At 38.1% G+C, this 18,003-nt stretch overlaps 1 protein-coding gene across 4 annotated transcripts in view; it reads left to right on the plus strand.

Annotated features, from left to right (window-relative positions):
• Positions 1-18,003, plus strand: part of grin1a (glutamate receptor, ionotropic, N-methyl D-aspartate 1a) — a 70,686-nt gene that overhangs the window by 35,924 nt on the left and 16,759 nt on the right. For all 4 annotated transcript variants that reach the window (XM_033976105.2, XM_055225631.1, XM_033976108.2 and 1 more), the window contains 7 exons: positions 2,511-2,632; positions 6,054-6,228; positions 8,161-8,305; positions 13,322-13,408; positions 14,072-14,207; positions 14,281-14,408; positions 16,486-16,650. In XM_033976105.2, the coding sequence (XP_033831996.1) occupies positions 2,511-2,632; positions 6,054-6,228; positions 8,161-8,305; positions 13,322-13,408; positions 14,072-14,207; positions 14,281-14,408; positions 16,486-16,650 (958 nt within the window). The remainder of the gene's footprint in view (positions 1-2,510; positions 2,633-6,053; positions 6,229-8,160; positions 8,306-13,321; positions 13,409-14,071; positions 14,208-14,280; positions 14,409-16,485; positions 16,651-18,003) is intronic.

Consider the following 18,003-nt stretch of genomic DNA (forward strand, 5'->3'; position numbering starts at 1 on the left):
CAACATTTTGAGGACTTATTCCCATTCAAAAGACATAATATTTTGTTTTAAATTGTTAATTTCAATGGTTGTAGATTCTCATCATTCTGAAACCAATGGAGAGGACCTTCCACAAAGCTGTATAAATGATTGGTTTAGTACTGAGTATTTGAAAGACAATATTTACTTTACTTTACTTTACTTTACTTTTTACTTTTTACTTTACTTTACTCAATTAATCAGTAAAAAAGTTTCAAATGGTAGTATAGTTGGATGGTCTGTGTCTAAAACGTGATACGTAATTTCAGATTTTTAGTAATCTAAGGGCCATAAAAAAAGATTCTTGCACAAGGTCCCTACAAAACTGGAAACGCCTATGTCTGAATCCCTCATGCAAAGCTGTCAACCACCCTCTGTTAGTTGTAAACAAAGGTAACGACAGTCAAAAGAGGTGTTAAGAGCCCAATGCTAGAAATAGTCTCTAGGTTTTTCCAAGCAGATAAAGTGTGGTGTTTTATACATAATAAGACTTAGTGGAAGCCATTACAGCTGTGGACGGAGCATGCATTTTTCAGGTCAAGTGCATCACTCTTATGTATCTACTATGCAGGACCAGTTCAAATGGGTTTAATAATAAATGAAAGTACTGCAGTGTGCTGGTTAAAAACATCAGGAAATGGTTGCTGCACAAGACCTGCATACTTTAACAAATGCAAAGAACAGACAGAGTGCCTATAAGTGACTTTCTTCTGTGATTACTTGCCAATTTTATACATCTTCTCTACCAGTTCCTACAAATGTTAAGGTCTAACCAAATTTTTGTACCCTCCATTCCTCTGAATTGGTAACGTAACACATCACTTTATACAGAAATGGGTTGTCCAAAGTAATGAAAATCAGATACTAATTGATACCGAAACTAGTATTGAAACTATATACTTATTTGAGCAAGTATTGATACTAAAAACTCACACTCAAGGGATAGAAATGAACCTTTCCTGAATAGCTTTAGAATGATCTTGAGAAAGCACTAAGATTTAATGTTGAAAATTGCATTCTATTGTTAAGTAAAGAGTGTTTTTTTATTATCATCGTGGTATCGGAGTCGGTTTTGAGTATTGATTTTATTCTTTTATTCCTTTGTTCCTGAAATTTTAGTATTGTGACAACTTGTTGTATCTCTTTCATTGAGTAATAGTGTATTCTCTGACTTTTCGTTTTGATCATAGTTTGTGTGACTGAAGCACAACAAAGCTGCACTAGTTTTGATGGGATTATTAAACACAAAGTTTCTATCTTGAGCATACTATATATCGGGCTAAATTTGGCATGATAGAACGTAATGTGTAGGCAAGTAAGTGCAAATCCTGGACAATGTAACTCTCCCTGTCCTCTGGCTGTGTCCGGCTGTCATTGTGAACTTACTATCCCATTTGTGAAATATGTTGTGTGCATTTAAAGCGTGGCCTTGAGGGATTCCCATTAGGAGGCATTGGCCGACAGAGCACCCACGGGACCCGTCCGATGTAAGGCTCACATCAAGCTCAGTGACTGCAGAATGAACCAATAATTTTCATCTCCCTTGAGTGCACATAATTCTAATAAGAGCCACTTCACTGCTTTAATGTGGCAGAAATAGTGCTTTTCTGTAGGGACTAACTCTGTTGGGACAGTTGGGAGCTGTAGAGGCTGGATGCTTCATCCAAGGACAGAGCATGCCAATATGTTTGTGGGAACAACAAACATTTATTTGAAGTACGCATAAACTAAAAGTAATAATTTATTTATTAAACTATTTTTGTTTTAATCCTTGTTGGGAGGTGTCCTTTAGGGCCAAATGCAGTTCTCTTGTGATATTAGGACTCACAATCCAGAAAAACAGAATGAACTGGACAATTGTAGTTTTTGTCTCTGTTCACACAAGTTATGGAATAATTTACTAAAAGAAAGAAATTACTTTTAAAAACTGTTGGGATGTAACATCTGATTTATAATTTAAAGTTAATGTAACTGGAAGGACATTAAATAAAACACAAAATGCAGTAATTTCACAACAAAAATGAGAAAAAAACTAAATGATATCTGAAGGAGAGGTGCAAGAAACAGAAATGTTCAAATCATTTCATATTATCGACACAAAACTTTTATCATTTGTACGTACTCACAGTGAGAAGAGGAACCAAAATGTGTACTCAAGTAAAAGTACCGTTACTTCAATAAAAAATAAAAAAAAACGTCTTAAGTAGAGGTATGTTCTTAGTAAAGTACTCTGAAAAGTACAATTTCTTAAAAAGGTTACTCAAGTAAATATAACTGTGTACAACCCACCTCTGCCCACAAACTGCTGATCAAATCTAATGTATAATTTACGCTATATAAATATTTGAATAGAGGTTTTTTCCATACATAGTGATAAGGCCTTTTCCCCAAGAGCAATAATTGTAATTCTGTATTTATGAACTCCAGGACCTCCTCAGTCTTAAAAAGTGCCATCTTAATATGACTTTTTGGTGAACCGTGTTGTTTTGCAGTGAGGAGGATGCCGCTGCCGTGTACAAAGCCGCTCGCTTCCTGAACATGACGGGCTCTGGATACGTGTGGCTGGTGGGGGAGCGCGAGATGTCGGGTAAAGCCCTGAGTGAGGCCCCTGATGGTAGGTTCATCTCAGCACCGGTCTTTGCTCGCATCCGGGATTAGGCAGAGTACTTGTTACAGGCTGTGTAGCAACCGATAATGTAATAATACCCAAGTTTAAATGTAATAAGATGATAATGCAATAACAAGCCGATAATGTAATAATGCCCAAGTTTAAATGTAATAAGATGATAATGCAATAACAAGCAGATAATGTAATAATGCCCAAGTTTGAATGTAATAAGATGATAATGCAATAACAAGCGGATAATGTAATAATGTCCAAGTTTGAATGTAATAAGATGATAATGCAATAACAAGCGGATAATGTAATAATGCCCAAGTTTAAATGTAATAAGATGATAATGCAATAACAAGCGGATAATGTAATAATGCCCAAGTTTAAATGTAATAAGATGATAATGCAATAACAAGCGGATAATGTAATAATGCCCAAGTTTAAATGTAATAAGATGATAATGCAATAACAAGCGGATAATGTAATAATGCCCAAGTTTGAATGTAATAAGATGATAATGCAATAACAAGCAGATAATGTAATAACTATGATGAGCCAATAACATAATCACATCTTGACAATAATTACCACACTATTGGTTGCAGCTATTACATAACTAATAATGCAATAACTTGTTAGTGTTTCTCAAATCTATCCACTTTTTTATCCTCCTTTGGATAATTTCTTGGTTGGAACTACAGTAGAATTTATGTAGTCCACTGTAGACCTGGAATAGTCCTGTTATAGACCTGGTTTAGATCTGGTGGGACTCAAAGCCAAATCTTTTCTTTGGTAGTACTTACCGTGAAATGTTTAAGAGCCACTGACTTATTACATTATTGTCAAGATGTGATTACCTTATTGGCTTATCATGGTTATTACATTATCGGCTTATTACATTTAAACTTGGCCAAAATGATTACATTGTTATGCTACTTTATTACATTATCGGTTGCTACAGGCTGTTTTCATGTAACTAAAGAACATAAAGTGCTTGTTAGAGATGTTATGCTTGAACCCACAGCTTGACACGGGCTGTGGAAGGTTTTTGAGCGAGTGTTTCAAAGCACTGATCACGTAACCTCTGCAAACGAAGCCTCGTTTTGGTTCTGGCAATGTATTTCAATCATGTGCATTCTGGCAGACAACCAACAGACAGAGGCATTGTAGTTACTGCTTCAAAACAGTTTTTCATTTTGAGGCAAAAGTTTCAAAGTAGTTCATTGATTCATGAAGTTTCAAAGTCCCCATCACTAGTGCAAGATAGAAGATAACGGATCCAAAAATTCGGATCTCACAAAGGAGCCGAAAGGAGCCAAAAGGAGCCGAAAGTCGCATCACTAAAATACATTATAACAGGGACAGTATTTTTTGGGGTTAGTATTTATCGTGCATACATTTTCTTTGCACTACTGGGAATTTTGTTGTTATATTTTGGTTTTATGATGACATTTGAGCTGTAGATTAATTAATGCTTCATCAAACTAAGTACTAAAGTGTTTCATTTGGCTATTTATCTATGTATTGGTTTTTGTGTCAGTGCCATAAATTAGTTTCAGTATTATTGTTTATCGTCTTTATTTACTTCAGCAATATATCACACTTCAAAATGTGTTGTCGTGACAGGCCTAGCACTTGGCATTTAAACGTTTAAGCGACTGGTGTTTAAAGGTTTCAGTGCATGACCTCTGCCCTGTCCTGCTTTCTAATGGTGTAAGAGATTTTTTTTTTCAGGAAAATCTGTCTATGGTAAGATACAACTGCCTGTTAACACAATTTATGCACAAGAATCGTTCACTTTGTGGCCACTGATGTTTAGTCTCTTTCCACTATAGGCACTAAACACTGCCATTGGTTTATGTTCTTTTGTTCTATGCAGTTAGGAAGACCTTGATATTAGACTTGTGGCTCACACTTTAGGACTGGTACATTAAGCGAACAAGTTTACTGTTTGTACCAGTTGAAAATGTTAATGAAACTACAGGGCATTGCATCAGGTTTGTGAAGTTGTGTATTGTTTTTCTATCTTGTCTTTGTATACTGATGGAGAATTGACGTCTGGGGGCATGGGTGGTGGAGGCTTGTGCTTTGGACAGGATCACACTGTTAACCATAAGCTAGATTGCTCAAACATACATGTATTACATCTAAAACCTCTTCAGGCGTGTTTTTGATGAAGGAACAACGTTATAACATGGTAGAAATCTTCAAAAAGTCAATTTTGTATAATACCCCTTCTTTGAAGAATATCTTACTGGCTTCCCATGTGTTTAACACTGCCTTTGACTGTCACCAGTGTTTGTATGTAGACCGGCACCAGTGGGATCTGTGCTACTATCGGACTTCACAAAGGCCTCTGGTCCACCGGGGACAGGCTGTCAGCCTTGCAGAGGGCACATCCATAGAGTTGCTTTAATATATTGGTGGTTGGAGGATGAAAGAGCATCCCACTTCAAGGGACTCATAGCACAGGCTGTGTAGATTTGAGACCCTGTCTGGTTCAAACTGTGCCTTTGAGGACTGACAGTTTAAAGGGCATAAGTTGACATTAGGGTAACTTAAAAGGAGAGGTAAAATGCTGAAGTATTTCTTAAGGAAATTTGTTTTAGATGTTTTATTTTGCAGGGAAAAAAGTTATTCCTCAACATAATTCTGCAGCGGTGGCACACAGTTACATCCTAATAGATATTAGATTTTTAAAAGCAGGAGCCAATCTTAAATGACTCATATTATGCCTTGTTTGCACAGTTATTGGCTTTTAAATACACGTTTTTGAGTGCCTTTGCTTTGTAATTCATGTTTTAAAACAAAAAATAAATCCTGTGTTTGGAAAAGGCACATTATTTTGCCTTAGTTGTTCTCCCTGTACTTGCATTTGGTGTTAGCACATTATCTACTGGCAGCAATGGGAATTAAATATTAAAAAAAACCCAACATGGCCTTTAAGCAACATGGCCAGCATGCTAATATGCAGCTGCAATAAACACAATTTGATGGTGGAAATCCTCAGAGCAAGTCTGCAGATGATCTATGGACTAAAAACAGTGCAGGAGACCTCCGGATGTGTGACGTAACAATTCTGGAAAATTGAAATGTGTGAATGGGGAAAAATGCTTAGGATACGTTCAGCTATGCGTCCAGGGACACAGATATTACATTGGTTAAAAGCTCATAAAATAAAATGTGACCTTTAAAATATCAGCTGTGGAACTTTCATAAGAAATCCATAAAAACTACAATTTGCATGTTCAACTTCTTTATTTATATTAGTGACAATATTGTTGTTCTATAATTTGCAGCAGTTACAATCTGTTTTATAAAAGACCAAAGCACCTCTCTGTGTCCTACCCCTCACGTCGCCTGTGGCTCCATCTCGGCTGTGCTGCCTCTGATGGTTGATTGCGTATGTCCTTGGTGGTAGGTCTGATTGGGCTTCAGCTGATCAACGGGAAGAATGAGTCTGCTCACATCAATGACGCAGTGGCAGTGGTGGCTCAGTCCATCCAGGAGCTGTTTGAGAAGGAGAACATCACAGAGCCGCCCAGAGGATGTGTGGGCAACACGAACATCTGGAAAACTGGACCACTCTTTAAAAGGTAAATATACATGAGTAAGACTCACAAACAGAGATGGGTAGAGTATAGAGCTGCAAACTATGGCACAAAATAAATACAAGAAAACAACAGAAGTTCTCTTACCAAAGTGTACTGTGAAAAGTAAAGTAAAAAGGCCAAAAAGGCAAATTCTATTATGATTTTCCTTATTAGGTTTTACATCTGGCTTGGGTTGGTCTTGATTTTGTTTTTGTTAAGTTTTAATTTTGACCCAGTTTGACTAGTAAATGAAGGCCTGTGCATTTTTTGCTTTTATAACTTAAAGTATTGTGGCAAAAAGTATATTAAAATATCACAATGTTACAATAAAAACATAGTTATCAAATACTGCACTTTTCTCATATCGTGCAGCCCTTGTAGAGTAGTCAAAAACATTTCTTGTAAAAAGATATTACTATAGCACAGGTACAAAGCAGTACTCCAAGAAATTACTCAAGTAAGTTTATGTATATGAGTTAAAAAGTATATGATGAAACTAAAAGCTAGAGTGTGAAAAACTACTCAGAAGTACAGGTAAATTAAGTAGTTAATTGGTAAAGTGTACTTTACCAGTGGACGAGGTAACTGACAATTCATAGGGTGACAGTCCACTCCAGCCTTAAGGACTAGAGCAGAGGAAGACTAGTAGCCAATGTTATTTAATGATGGGCATCTGGCATAATAAAAAATCTGCTGGTGTGATGCCAGAAGTGGAAAGAAAGAAAAGAAAACATATATTTAGCTGTAGCAACAAATCAAAATCTCCATTTAGTTTTCAGTTAACTTGTGAAAGTAGTCGCAAAACATTTCCTTAAAATTCTGAAATGCCTTCAAAATATTACAAAGATTCTGTCAACGATTTATCCTGTTGACAGATTTAAATTTAATCTTTTGCTATGGATCAGTACGACGGTGTATAAGGGTCACTTAAATAAAATTTAAAAATGCGGGCGCTACGAGAATAAAGTCGTAGCATTTCGACATTAAAGTCGTAATTTTACGAGAATAAAGTCGAAGCCAGAAAAAGTCATAATATTACGAGAAAAAAGTCGTAATATTACGAGAATAAAGTCGTAATATTACGAGAATAAAGTCGTATTTTTATGAGAGTATAGGCTGCTGTGCGTGAATGAGTGACCAGTGCATTATGAAGAATTTGGAGCATTTTGTTCAGATATAGCAATTTCTTCCAAATCTGTCTGGTTCCTCTGACTAAACAAACTCAAATGATTGCAGTGTCCCTTCAAAGTACTTAGAATGATGATAGTGTGGTGATGGTGGGCTAAAAGTATTTCATCGTGCGTAAAGTATTTCATCGTGCGTAAACCCCAGTTGAAAGTTTATCTGAACAAAATGCTCCAAATTCTCCATAACGTACTGGTCACTCATTCACACACAGCAGCCTATACTGTCATAAAGATACGACTTTTTTCTCGTAATATTACGACTTTTTTCTCATAGCGCCCGCATTATTTTTTTAAATTTAAGTGACCTTATACTCCGTCGTAGATCAGACCTGGACGACTGAGGGATTACACAGAAGCCTTCAAAAATATCAAAACAGTGTGAATAATGTAAAAATGTAGCTCCTAATGTCATTTCTCTAAATCCATGTGTCAATTTGCAATCATAGACTGTATATATAAATGGACATACAGTAGCTAACCTAGTAGCCGCCGCGTTCCAAATAGGAAGTGAGCATGGGCATGTTTCCAGCTCTATTGACTCTGGCTCCAATTCACTTTGTATTGAAAAACTGTTGCCCCTCTCTCCGTAACTGCTGCTGTCAGGCTCGTCATTTTGGTCTTAAAATGTTTGTATTGAACCCCGTAGAAAGTTGCATATACTAGTCACGTCCTCTCGTCCAATAACCTTATAATAATGCATGTGATGATCAAATACCTGAGTTTGGTCCTTGTTTTGACCTCATTACAGAGTCCTGATGTCCTCCAAATATCCCGAGGGCATGACCGGGCGAGTGGAGTTCAACGACGATGGAGACCGGAAGTATGCCCACTACAGCATCCTCAACTACCAGAAGAGCCGCCTCATCCAAGTGGGAATCTACAACGGCACACAGGTACAAAGCTCTGTCCTGTTAATAGTTTAAGTAGATCTTAATATTACCAAATTAATTTCAGTTTAGAAGATGAACGTGGGTGACAGTGGTCTTATTTGGTAAAGCAGGCAGTAGCATACGCAATTTCACTCAAGGCTGGTAGTTCAAGTAGTCAAAATTAAGTATGTGTACCATAAATTTTATTAAAAACATATAGTTCTTAAGTAAACATAAAAAAGTATTTGGAGAAACTGCTTGAGTATTGAGTAACAGTTTTGATGTACATTTTATTTATGATCTGATTTAGGATTAATATTTTAATGAGATGAAATAAGACATTTTACTATTCACATAAAACCTTTTTGTCACTATACATACAGTATACGAATAACTAAAACTTTTACACAAGTAAGAGTACTGTTACTTCAAACTAAATATTACTCAAGTGGATGTAATAGTATAGTGTCAGAAAAATGCAGAAGTAAATGTACTACACTCCCTTATACATGTCAGAGCAATCAGACCTGTCCTGTGCTAAACTCTTTTGCTTTTCATCTGTGAGGCACATGAAGGAAGAGCACTTCACTTCTAAAACTCTGCTCCCTGTGACTGCAGAGAACTGCCTTTGTTGCATTTCCAATACAATTTACAATGCAACAAAGAGCAGGGAAAATTGATTTGAACTTAAAATTTGATTTATCACTTTAATGGATTTATTGTCCAGCCCTACCACCTTATCTGTTAAAAGTTGTTTGCATTTGAAAATAAGACATACAGTACATTAAATATGTAATACATAAATAAATCAAATACAAATAAAATAAAATCAATATTTAATTTTTTTTAAAGAAAAAAGCTATATTTCTGAGAACACTGGAGCTTCTTTGCACTTCTCAGTGTCCGGTCTAGTTTTCTATCTTTAGTTGACCTTGTGTGGGACAGTCTCTCCTTCCTCTAAACCTGTCCCTCTGCTGCTGTCCTCCTCTCTCTGATACTTGCTCTGGGCTGACTCTGCCATTTAAACTCACATTTATTCATTTATGACATATACTTTAGGCTTATTAAAACATGCACATGAATCATGAGGCGTGATCTCATGAGATCAAATATGAATCACAGTGAATTGAGTGGAAAGTTGGAAAAGGCAAAGCTAAATGTTGTGTGGAGATGGGCTCTGACTAATACATGACATTATTTATATGTCTGTAGAATGGCATCCACAACCCAATGTGAGAGCCGCTGTTTAGAGGCAGCACAGCCTTTTCTGTGGCCACATAACATACAAACAGGGCATCTGTCTACTGAAGACTAGCACAAAGGACTGGAGCCCTGGAGCTCAAATTGTGCAGCAAACACAGCCAAAAATCTGGCTGATTCATATGAAAAGCAGAGACTCTTTTAGGTAAGAAAGATGGATTTGGCCACAAGGTGACACCAGACGCATCAGAATTCTGGTCAATACAATTTCCAACAACTGACAAGGCATGGAGCCCCCCAGCCCACTCCACAGAGCAGATCACAAGGAGAAAGGCTGTCTTAACTAACACCCTTCTTATCTGTACCACATTCAGTGGTTCAAATGAAGGGGAATATAATCCTTCCAGGAGTAACGGAAGATCCCATGAAGGCACTTGAGTAAAGGGCACCTTTTAAAAACGAGACACAACCGACCATCAGCCAAGTAGTAGTGGGCTAAAATGGCACAATATACGCACACTTTAATAACTGGAACAGAGAGACCCTTCTTAACTAGTGTGTGAAGGTAGTTCAATAGTACTGGTACAGAACAGTGCTCCGGATCAACATCATGGTCCCACATGTGAGTCTCATCTCTTGTCATACAACACCCTCGTAAAGACAGTGTGAGAGTTCAGGATTTTCTGGTCCACAGCCTGGTTACAAGAGGTCAACATAGAGTCCACTCTGGGTGAGGATATCAAATGCTCCCAGCTGTAATAAGAGATCCCTCCTCTGAGGGAGAGGCCTAGGCTTCCTGTTGAGGAGCCTCAGGAGCAGGAGGAACCATATTCTGCCTGGCCAATAAGGAGTCACTAACAACACTGTGATTGCTAACCTGTGCAGCATTAGCAGCAGAAATGGAAACGGAGGAAGTGCATACAGGAGGCACTCCAGTCATGGAGTGTGTGCTAGTGCATCCTGCACAAGGGGACTGTTGAGTTCTGAGAGGGAAAAAGACAGTCGAAAATGAGTTGTTGTGCTCGAGGCAAATAGATCTGACTCCACCACACAGTACTTCTTTCAGATATCCTGTACCACCACAGGGTTTAATCTCCACTCCCCTGGTTGTGACTTGAGAGAAAATCTGCAGCACAGTTTTGAACACCCGGCAGATGGACTGCCCTGACACTGCATACGAGACAGTGCACACATGTGGAGCTCCTGACCCTTTGCTAGTGAATGAATGGATCTTGTGCCTTATGGATGATTTATGTGATACACTGTTGATGTGTTGTCACATCCAACAAAAACATGCCTCCCCTGGAAGGCAGAAAGGAAGGAACTTGGGTGCTAGTCAAACAGGTGACTTATGTGTTGAAGCCTCTCCTTAGGGCTCCAGACACTTCACCATAAGCCTGACCCTGACCCCAGCCTGTAAATGATGCGTCTGTGACTCCTACTTCTCGAAAACCGGAAAGAACCCAGAGGAACGCCACTGTATAGGAACTCCCTGTTCCCACAAGCTGAAGGCAATGATGAGAGAACTGCACAGATATGTGCTACTACAGCTGTAGATGCAGGCACAGACTGTTGAGCCAAATCTGTAATGGGCTCAAGTACAGAAGCCCCAGAGATATATTACTGTTGACACTGAGAGGAGCTTACCCATCAACTGGAGAAACACACTGAACGACAGTCTCTGATTCTTCTGAGAAATGTAATGAATGCGCCAGATATATATGGGTTTTCTGGTATCACCCAGGTCATGTCCACAGTGTGACTTTGTTGGTATTTATTCTCGACCTATGTGCTGTGCACAAATCTAGATATCCAGGTGCAAAGCACCGCCCCCTCACAGTCAGAATGAATGAAACAGAACCTGCATATTTAGGCTGTTCTTTCTCAAACTGAAAACACTGTTCCATCTTGTAATGCCATGTGGTAATACAAAAAGTGCTCCACTGTGTTTTTAAACTCTATATACCTTCAGCAGAATCATATGAATAATGTCTGCCCTGAAAATGACCATTTCTACTGAACAAAAGGTAAAAGGTAGTCATTAACTTCAAAACTACTGCTTCATTGAATCACAAGGCGGAACAGAGCATTTTGAACTGTGGAGATGTAGACAGACTGATAATAAAGAGTTACTCAAACATGTGTGAATGAAACAAAACACAACTGTGGATATGGTTTGGATGAGGTAATAACATTAGAACATGGCTTAAAGCTCACAAGAGTCAATTTTGTGTAATATAGGACCTTTGAGAATTAAAAAAAAAAAAAAATTGAAGTAATGTTTCTCATCATTGCACAGCATCAACATCTTCTGAAAAAGTGCTACCGTCAGCAGCTTTCAGGGAGGCAGTAGTTAAGGCCCTGGCTGTGAAGGTCAAAAGCCACGGGTATTAATAAAGCAAGAGCAGGTGTTATGGCGCTGGCTCATTACGGATGCCTCCCCCGGCCTCGTCAGTGCCTCCTGTCAGTGCACCTGAGTCTGCTAAGAGCTCCTCCACCACACTTCATACATTATGTCAACCACCAGAGAAAAGACACTGACAAATGAGTGAGGGGTCTTGAATAGTTCATAGAGTGAATACACTTAGCTGCTTAGACCCCAGTGAGATGCTGAGTAAGAATGTAAAATATGTTAAATATTTAAAGTATCTTGACATCGGTGGTGAAAAAGGAGATGACGGAGAGGATGAAGAGGCAGATAGTTCTCCTGCTGCAGTGGAAATTAAGCAGTGGGTTGGTGTTTACAGCGAAGAGAAGAGTGAGTGTGTCTATATGAATCATTTTAAACGTCAAAAATAATACTGGGAAGGTGTGATTGGCTGACAGGTGACAGGATGTATTCATGGCTGACATTGCTTAAAGGAAACCTCCTATCCAAAATCAACTGTTTAAAGCTTTAAACCATGTACCGTAATAGTCGTTTAACCCTTCTGATTCCTGCATGTTTGAGCCATCTTTAATCTCATTTATTCAAGACGTGCTCTGATCTACTTAATTGATAATACGTGTTGGATTCGGCAGCGTTGTGTTCCCTTTTTGGAGCAATTGAAAAACAAAATTAAGTAATTTTAGATCAATATTTAAGATGTTCAAAATATTTTTTGTAGATTTATTCGGTCATTACATTCAAATCAAACATTATTCAGCTTGTATAAGGTTGTACATAACATCTCTATCATGACCGAAAGGGTTGAGGCTGAAGTAAAGAAAAAAATACTTATAATGCCTGACCCATATTAATAATAACAACAAGAAGAAAAGCAGCATCAGTTCCACAACATATGACCAAATATGTAAACAAAAGAAAAAACTACAAACCACGACAGTTCACATGAATCATTCCCGAGTCCTGTCATTTTCAAAAAGTAATGTTTTATACTGCATGTGTTTTTAAAAGTTTCTATTGTGTAGAAGCATTTTAATTTATCATCAAGGTTGTTCCACACACTCACCCCTCGAACAGAAACACAATGACGTTTTTTATTGGTTCTAGTCCTAATTTTTTTGAATATACCTGTTTGTCTTAGATGATTTTGACTCTCTCTGTTTGAATAATATCTGTAAATAAGATGGTATCTCATGATTATACGCCTTGTACATCATTACGGCTGTGCGCAAATGAATAAGATCAAACAATTATACTAGTTTAAACTTAAGAAAAATAGGATTTGTTGGTGCTAGATTGTCTGCTATAAAAGAAGACAGAAGCAAAATATGTCTTTAGCTTCACTTCTAGTTTTCTTAAAGTACAAAAAGTCAGTGCAATTTTTAGCAGAAGTTATTCATCGCTCAATACTTAGGGCAGTCACATTAATTCAAAAATATGTGTGTTCTGTGCAGGTGGTGATGAACAACCAGAGGAAGATCATTTGGCCTGGAGGAGAGACTGAGAAACCGCAGGGCTTCCAGATGTCCACTCGACTCAAGGTACGTCTGTCAAAACAGCTCCAGGCAACATCTTACCACAGGTCAGCGCTTTTTACAGTCGAACGCTTCCGGATTTGGACTAAATTAGCATTTTGTTACGAGCAATACACATTAAAAGATTTGAGAAGTGTGACTTGAAGTAAGATAAAAGTGTCAAGCTACCATTCGTAAGTTTATTTGATTTTTTTCACCAGTAAATGGCAGATGTGAAACCTGTTTTCCACTCTCTCACTCTCTGGTCTTCTTCTGTCAGACAGCAGTAACATAGATAGCATCTAGTGGTCATATGTGGGAATACAACGGGGGTGGGTCGGCCAATCTAAATATAAACAGTAGCTTTAAACCGCATCGATCTATATATATGTAAATCACTTAAAAATAGTAGTTTATTTGAATGAGATTCCTGTAACACTGAAGCACAATATTGAATTACACGGCATGCCATATCACACAGGGAAAAAAAGCCAGTACATTTTTATTATTATAGAACTGGGTCTCTGTGCACTACTCCCCTCTTCTCCTGACAGGCTGCAGAGGCTCTTGAAAGATCCCTACGGGAACAATTAAGTCTACAAACAAAACAAACTAAGATTTACCATCCCACTGTGAGTCTATAAATCAATAACAACATGTCCGATACTCTCCATTCTGTGTGTATTCCAGATAGTGACCATTCACCAGGAGCCGTTTGTCTATGTGAAGCCCACGCAGCTGGACGGCACATGTAAAGAAGAGATGACCCCCAACGGAGTCCTCATCAAGAAGGTCATCTGCACCGGGCCCAATGAGACCATCCCAGGTACGTTACATCAGGATATAGTTTTCAGTTTGGATCACACGCCTGCAGAGGTTAACTCCTGTTTTACGTTAAGGTCGTCCGACGGTCCCGCAGTGCTGCTACGGTTTCTGCATCGACCTCCTCATTAAGCTAGCTATGACCATGAACTTCACCTACGAGGTTCATCTGGTGGCTGATGGGAAGTTTGGAACGCAGGAGAGGGTTAGTTATACACCTCGAATCTACTCAAAAACATAAAATTTTTTGGAAAGTCAAAGTTAAAGTGGATTTGACAGGGTTTTGTTGTGTGTTTTTCTAATCCTGACTTGGTTTAGTACTAAATAATAAGTATTTATCATAGTATTACATCAGTTAAGTGGCAATTTGTGAAGAAAAAAACCGACAAAATTAGAAAAGACGAGGCAAGATTCTACTCTAATCTGTCATATACACTTTAAGTTTGGTGAAATTCCACGAACCAGTGCATTACTTCCTTATGTAGTTGACAAATAAATACCCAATAATGTATTTCCTGCCTTGTTTCTACTACATTTGTCTGTCAGCCAATCACAGCCTGTTGTCTTTGTCTCTCAACCAATCACATCTTGATAAATCCATATAAATGCATTTTCTGTTCCCTCCCTACAGCCCTTCCTTTGCGCTACAACTCTCCTCCAAAACCACCTGCCTCCTCAGCCTCTCCATCTCCTTCCCTCCATCATCACCACCAATGTCAAGGCTTTCATTGAGATATTTTGCGGGATAAATGCGCCATTCTTTCCCCTTCATCCCATCACTGACACTGACGTCTCCACCTGCCGGGGTCTAAGCACCGAAGTGCCAAAGTTTGTCTACTCACTGTCATCACGTGCCATTCATTTGTCTGTGTGAAATATAACTGTTCAGGATATGAGAGAGCATTTGGGGTGAGGCTGAACAAAATACACCATGACGCAAGACAAGAGCAAGCTATTCATCACTTTATCCAAATGTAATGGGATTTCTTCTTTAGACAAGTAGAGCAATGGATTTAATGTAGTATAAGAAAAAAAAACCTACTAAATTCAATTAAGCTAATGTACTTTCACAAACAGTATGCACGCTAAATAGTTAAACGCACTATGCAACTTTTCAAGCGGAGCATTCATCACGTGCTTGTCTCTACGGAGATATTATTGCATCGCCTGAAATGTTACACAGTATGGCATTAAAGAAGACATATTGTGCTTTTGTCAGCTATATAGTTCAAATCTATGACACCCGAAGATCGTTATGTTAGAATTTGGACACATTTTTAAATCACAATATTCATCTAAAACGATTTAATAAAAGAAACAAATTAGCTGATTTCGAGGTTAGGAAACTGTGGTGCCCAATGGGGGGCCGAGTAGCAATTTTTTTTATTTTCGCCGAAATGCAACGTTGCCAAATCTTACGAGTATCACTGATTACGAAATAAAAAATGGAGAATCAAGTTAGTACAGTGCAGTGGGCGTGTATCAGTGAAAACAAGCAATGATGTCTTGCATACAGGAGTATAAAGATTAGACAAAAATGCACGAATCACTCAAAAAACAACTTCAAGAGGGTAAATGAGAAGGGAAGCAACTACAACATGGTTAAAAACAAGTAAAGGCGAAGTTTAAATCTGTCAACTGGACAAATCGTTGTAAGAGTGAAGACGTTTCGCTGCTCATCCAAGCCGCTTCTTCAGTTCCTTTGCTGTGGATCGGACCTGGACGACTGAGGGTTTACACAGACAACATGGTTAAAAGCTCTAAAAAGTTGATTTTGCAGAATAGGTTCGCTTTAAGCTCAATGTATTAATTAAAGGACAGGTGTTTATATTTCTATTCGAACATTTCTTACAGTACAATTCTACTCAAACTCCGCCCACAAGCATGATACAAAACAATCCCGTATGATCCCGCTAATAAATATACACTACAACTTGTGAAGCTGTAGTGTTCACGTGATAGCGATCTGAAGGGTAGTGACTTAGTGTGGAGAGCAAAGGGTGGGGGGGATGTTAATACGCTGTTTTCGGAAAATATAGCATTTTCAAAACAATAAAAAGCAACATGGTGATCAATATATGTTCTGTGTTAGCAGTTAATACCTCTGATTTATTATATTTTTCAATTATTATTATTATTTTATATGTATGACGTATAAATTTGAATGTTTCACACCAAATCGAAGCCTCTAAACTGTATTTCACATAGTCCGTCGGAGCCTCTCATAGATCCAGAAACGCTCGTCTTTGTCTCACAGTCTGTATTATTTCCACGGGATGCAGGTGAACAACAGTAACAAGAAAGAGTGGAACGGGATGATGGGAGAGCTGCTGGGAGGTCTGGCCGACATGATCGTAGCCCCACTGACCATCAACAACGAGCGGGCGCAGTACATCGAGTTCTCCAAACCCTTCAAGTACCAGGGCCTCACTATTCTGGTTAAAAAGGTACGACCCAAGGACATAATAAAAGGGAACGTTGTTTGGTAAGATTAAAAAAGGCTTCATTTATACGTTTTGGAGAAAAAAGAAAAGTGAAATGGAGTTAAATGGATAGGTATGGGTGCAGTATTTATTTCAGCGTTGGTTGTTGGTTTTATTTTATTGTGAAATGAAAATGGCATTGATGGTCTCCGTGGTAACTGTACTCTAAATTAGCCCAACGAAGATATCACAGTCTGTGTTGTAGAATAAACTGTAGCAGCCTGAGAGTTCAAGAGAAGAGGCTGGAGTTTTAACGAGTCCAGTCTGGTTATGCTTCTGTTGTAGGGAGTATTATACCTCTGATGACATAGCTTAAGACAACAAGGACTGAGCTGGCAGTGTGCGCCCTCAGAACACTCTGGATGTCAGGATAATTTGTGCGTATTTCACACTACAATTTAAAAACATACACGCAAAGACGGTCATTTTAAAGGTTTGTTATAAAGAATGACGCTAACTGTAGGCACTGCTCTGTCTGAACCTTTGTTAGATATTAATTTAAGCTTTGTTTTAACACAGTAAGAGTTGACTTAGTTGGAACTACAACAGGAGATTATTTGAGCTGTGAAACAAGTCTCTCACACATTAAATTACTGTCATAAGCTAGCTAGCATTAGCCAACCACATTTTTGTTGAAAATCAAACTCCTAAACAGGATCATGAACGCTCGTATTGATCACAGGCTATGGAAAATGTGTTGTTTAAATCCATTTTGTATTTTTTCTTGCGTTTTCAAACTGACTTAAAACTTATTTGTCTGTTTGTTAATGTGTATATCTATGGTAAACTTTCCACCATAGACATACATGTAGAAAACCCCCAGTGTGATATCACTGCAAAGCATCAATACGTGAAAAAATCTGGTTTGCATTTAAAATTTTACACCTTTGCCTCATAAAAATGGTTCTATTCCACTTTGAATGGAGCTGCATAATACATTTTTGCTTCTTTTCTTTTCTTTATTGTGGTGAAACGGTTTTCCCTGATTCCCAAAATTCCACGCTCATGTTTAAAAAAATAAGCAGGTCTACTCTATGCTAACTTCTATCTGTTTAGAATATAAAATGTAAACTATATAATATAAAATGTAAACTTAAAATGAAAAGTCTAATTAGAGATCCGTAGCAGTGATCCTGTGTACTGTACTTCAGCCTACTCATGTACTCTGGTGTAGGAGTTTGCATCATCGACATAATTGACAGGCGTGTATTTAGTCCATAATTAAGTCTATAAAAATAGTCATTGAGTGGGAAGTGAATTAAAATGCATGTGAGTCCTGGAGGGAAAAATAACATGGTGTGAAATTGTACATGCGTA

The sequence above is a fragment of the Periophthalmus magnuspinnatus genome, chromosome 12 (assembly GCF_009829125.3).
Source record: "Periophthalmus magnuspinnatus isolate fPerMag1 chromosome 12, fPerMag1.2.pri, whole genome shotgun sequence".
NCBI classification, from domain to species: domain Eukaryota; kingdom Metazoa; phylum Chordata; class Actinopteri; order Gobiiformes; family Gobiidae; genus Periophthalmus; species Periophthalmus magnuspinnatus.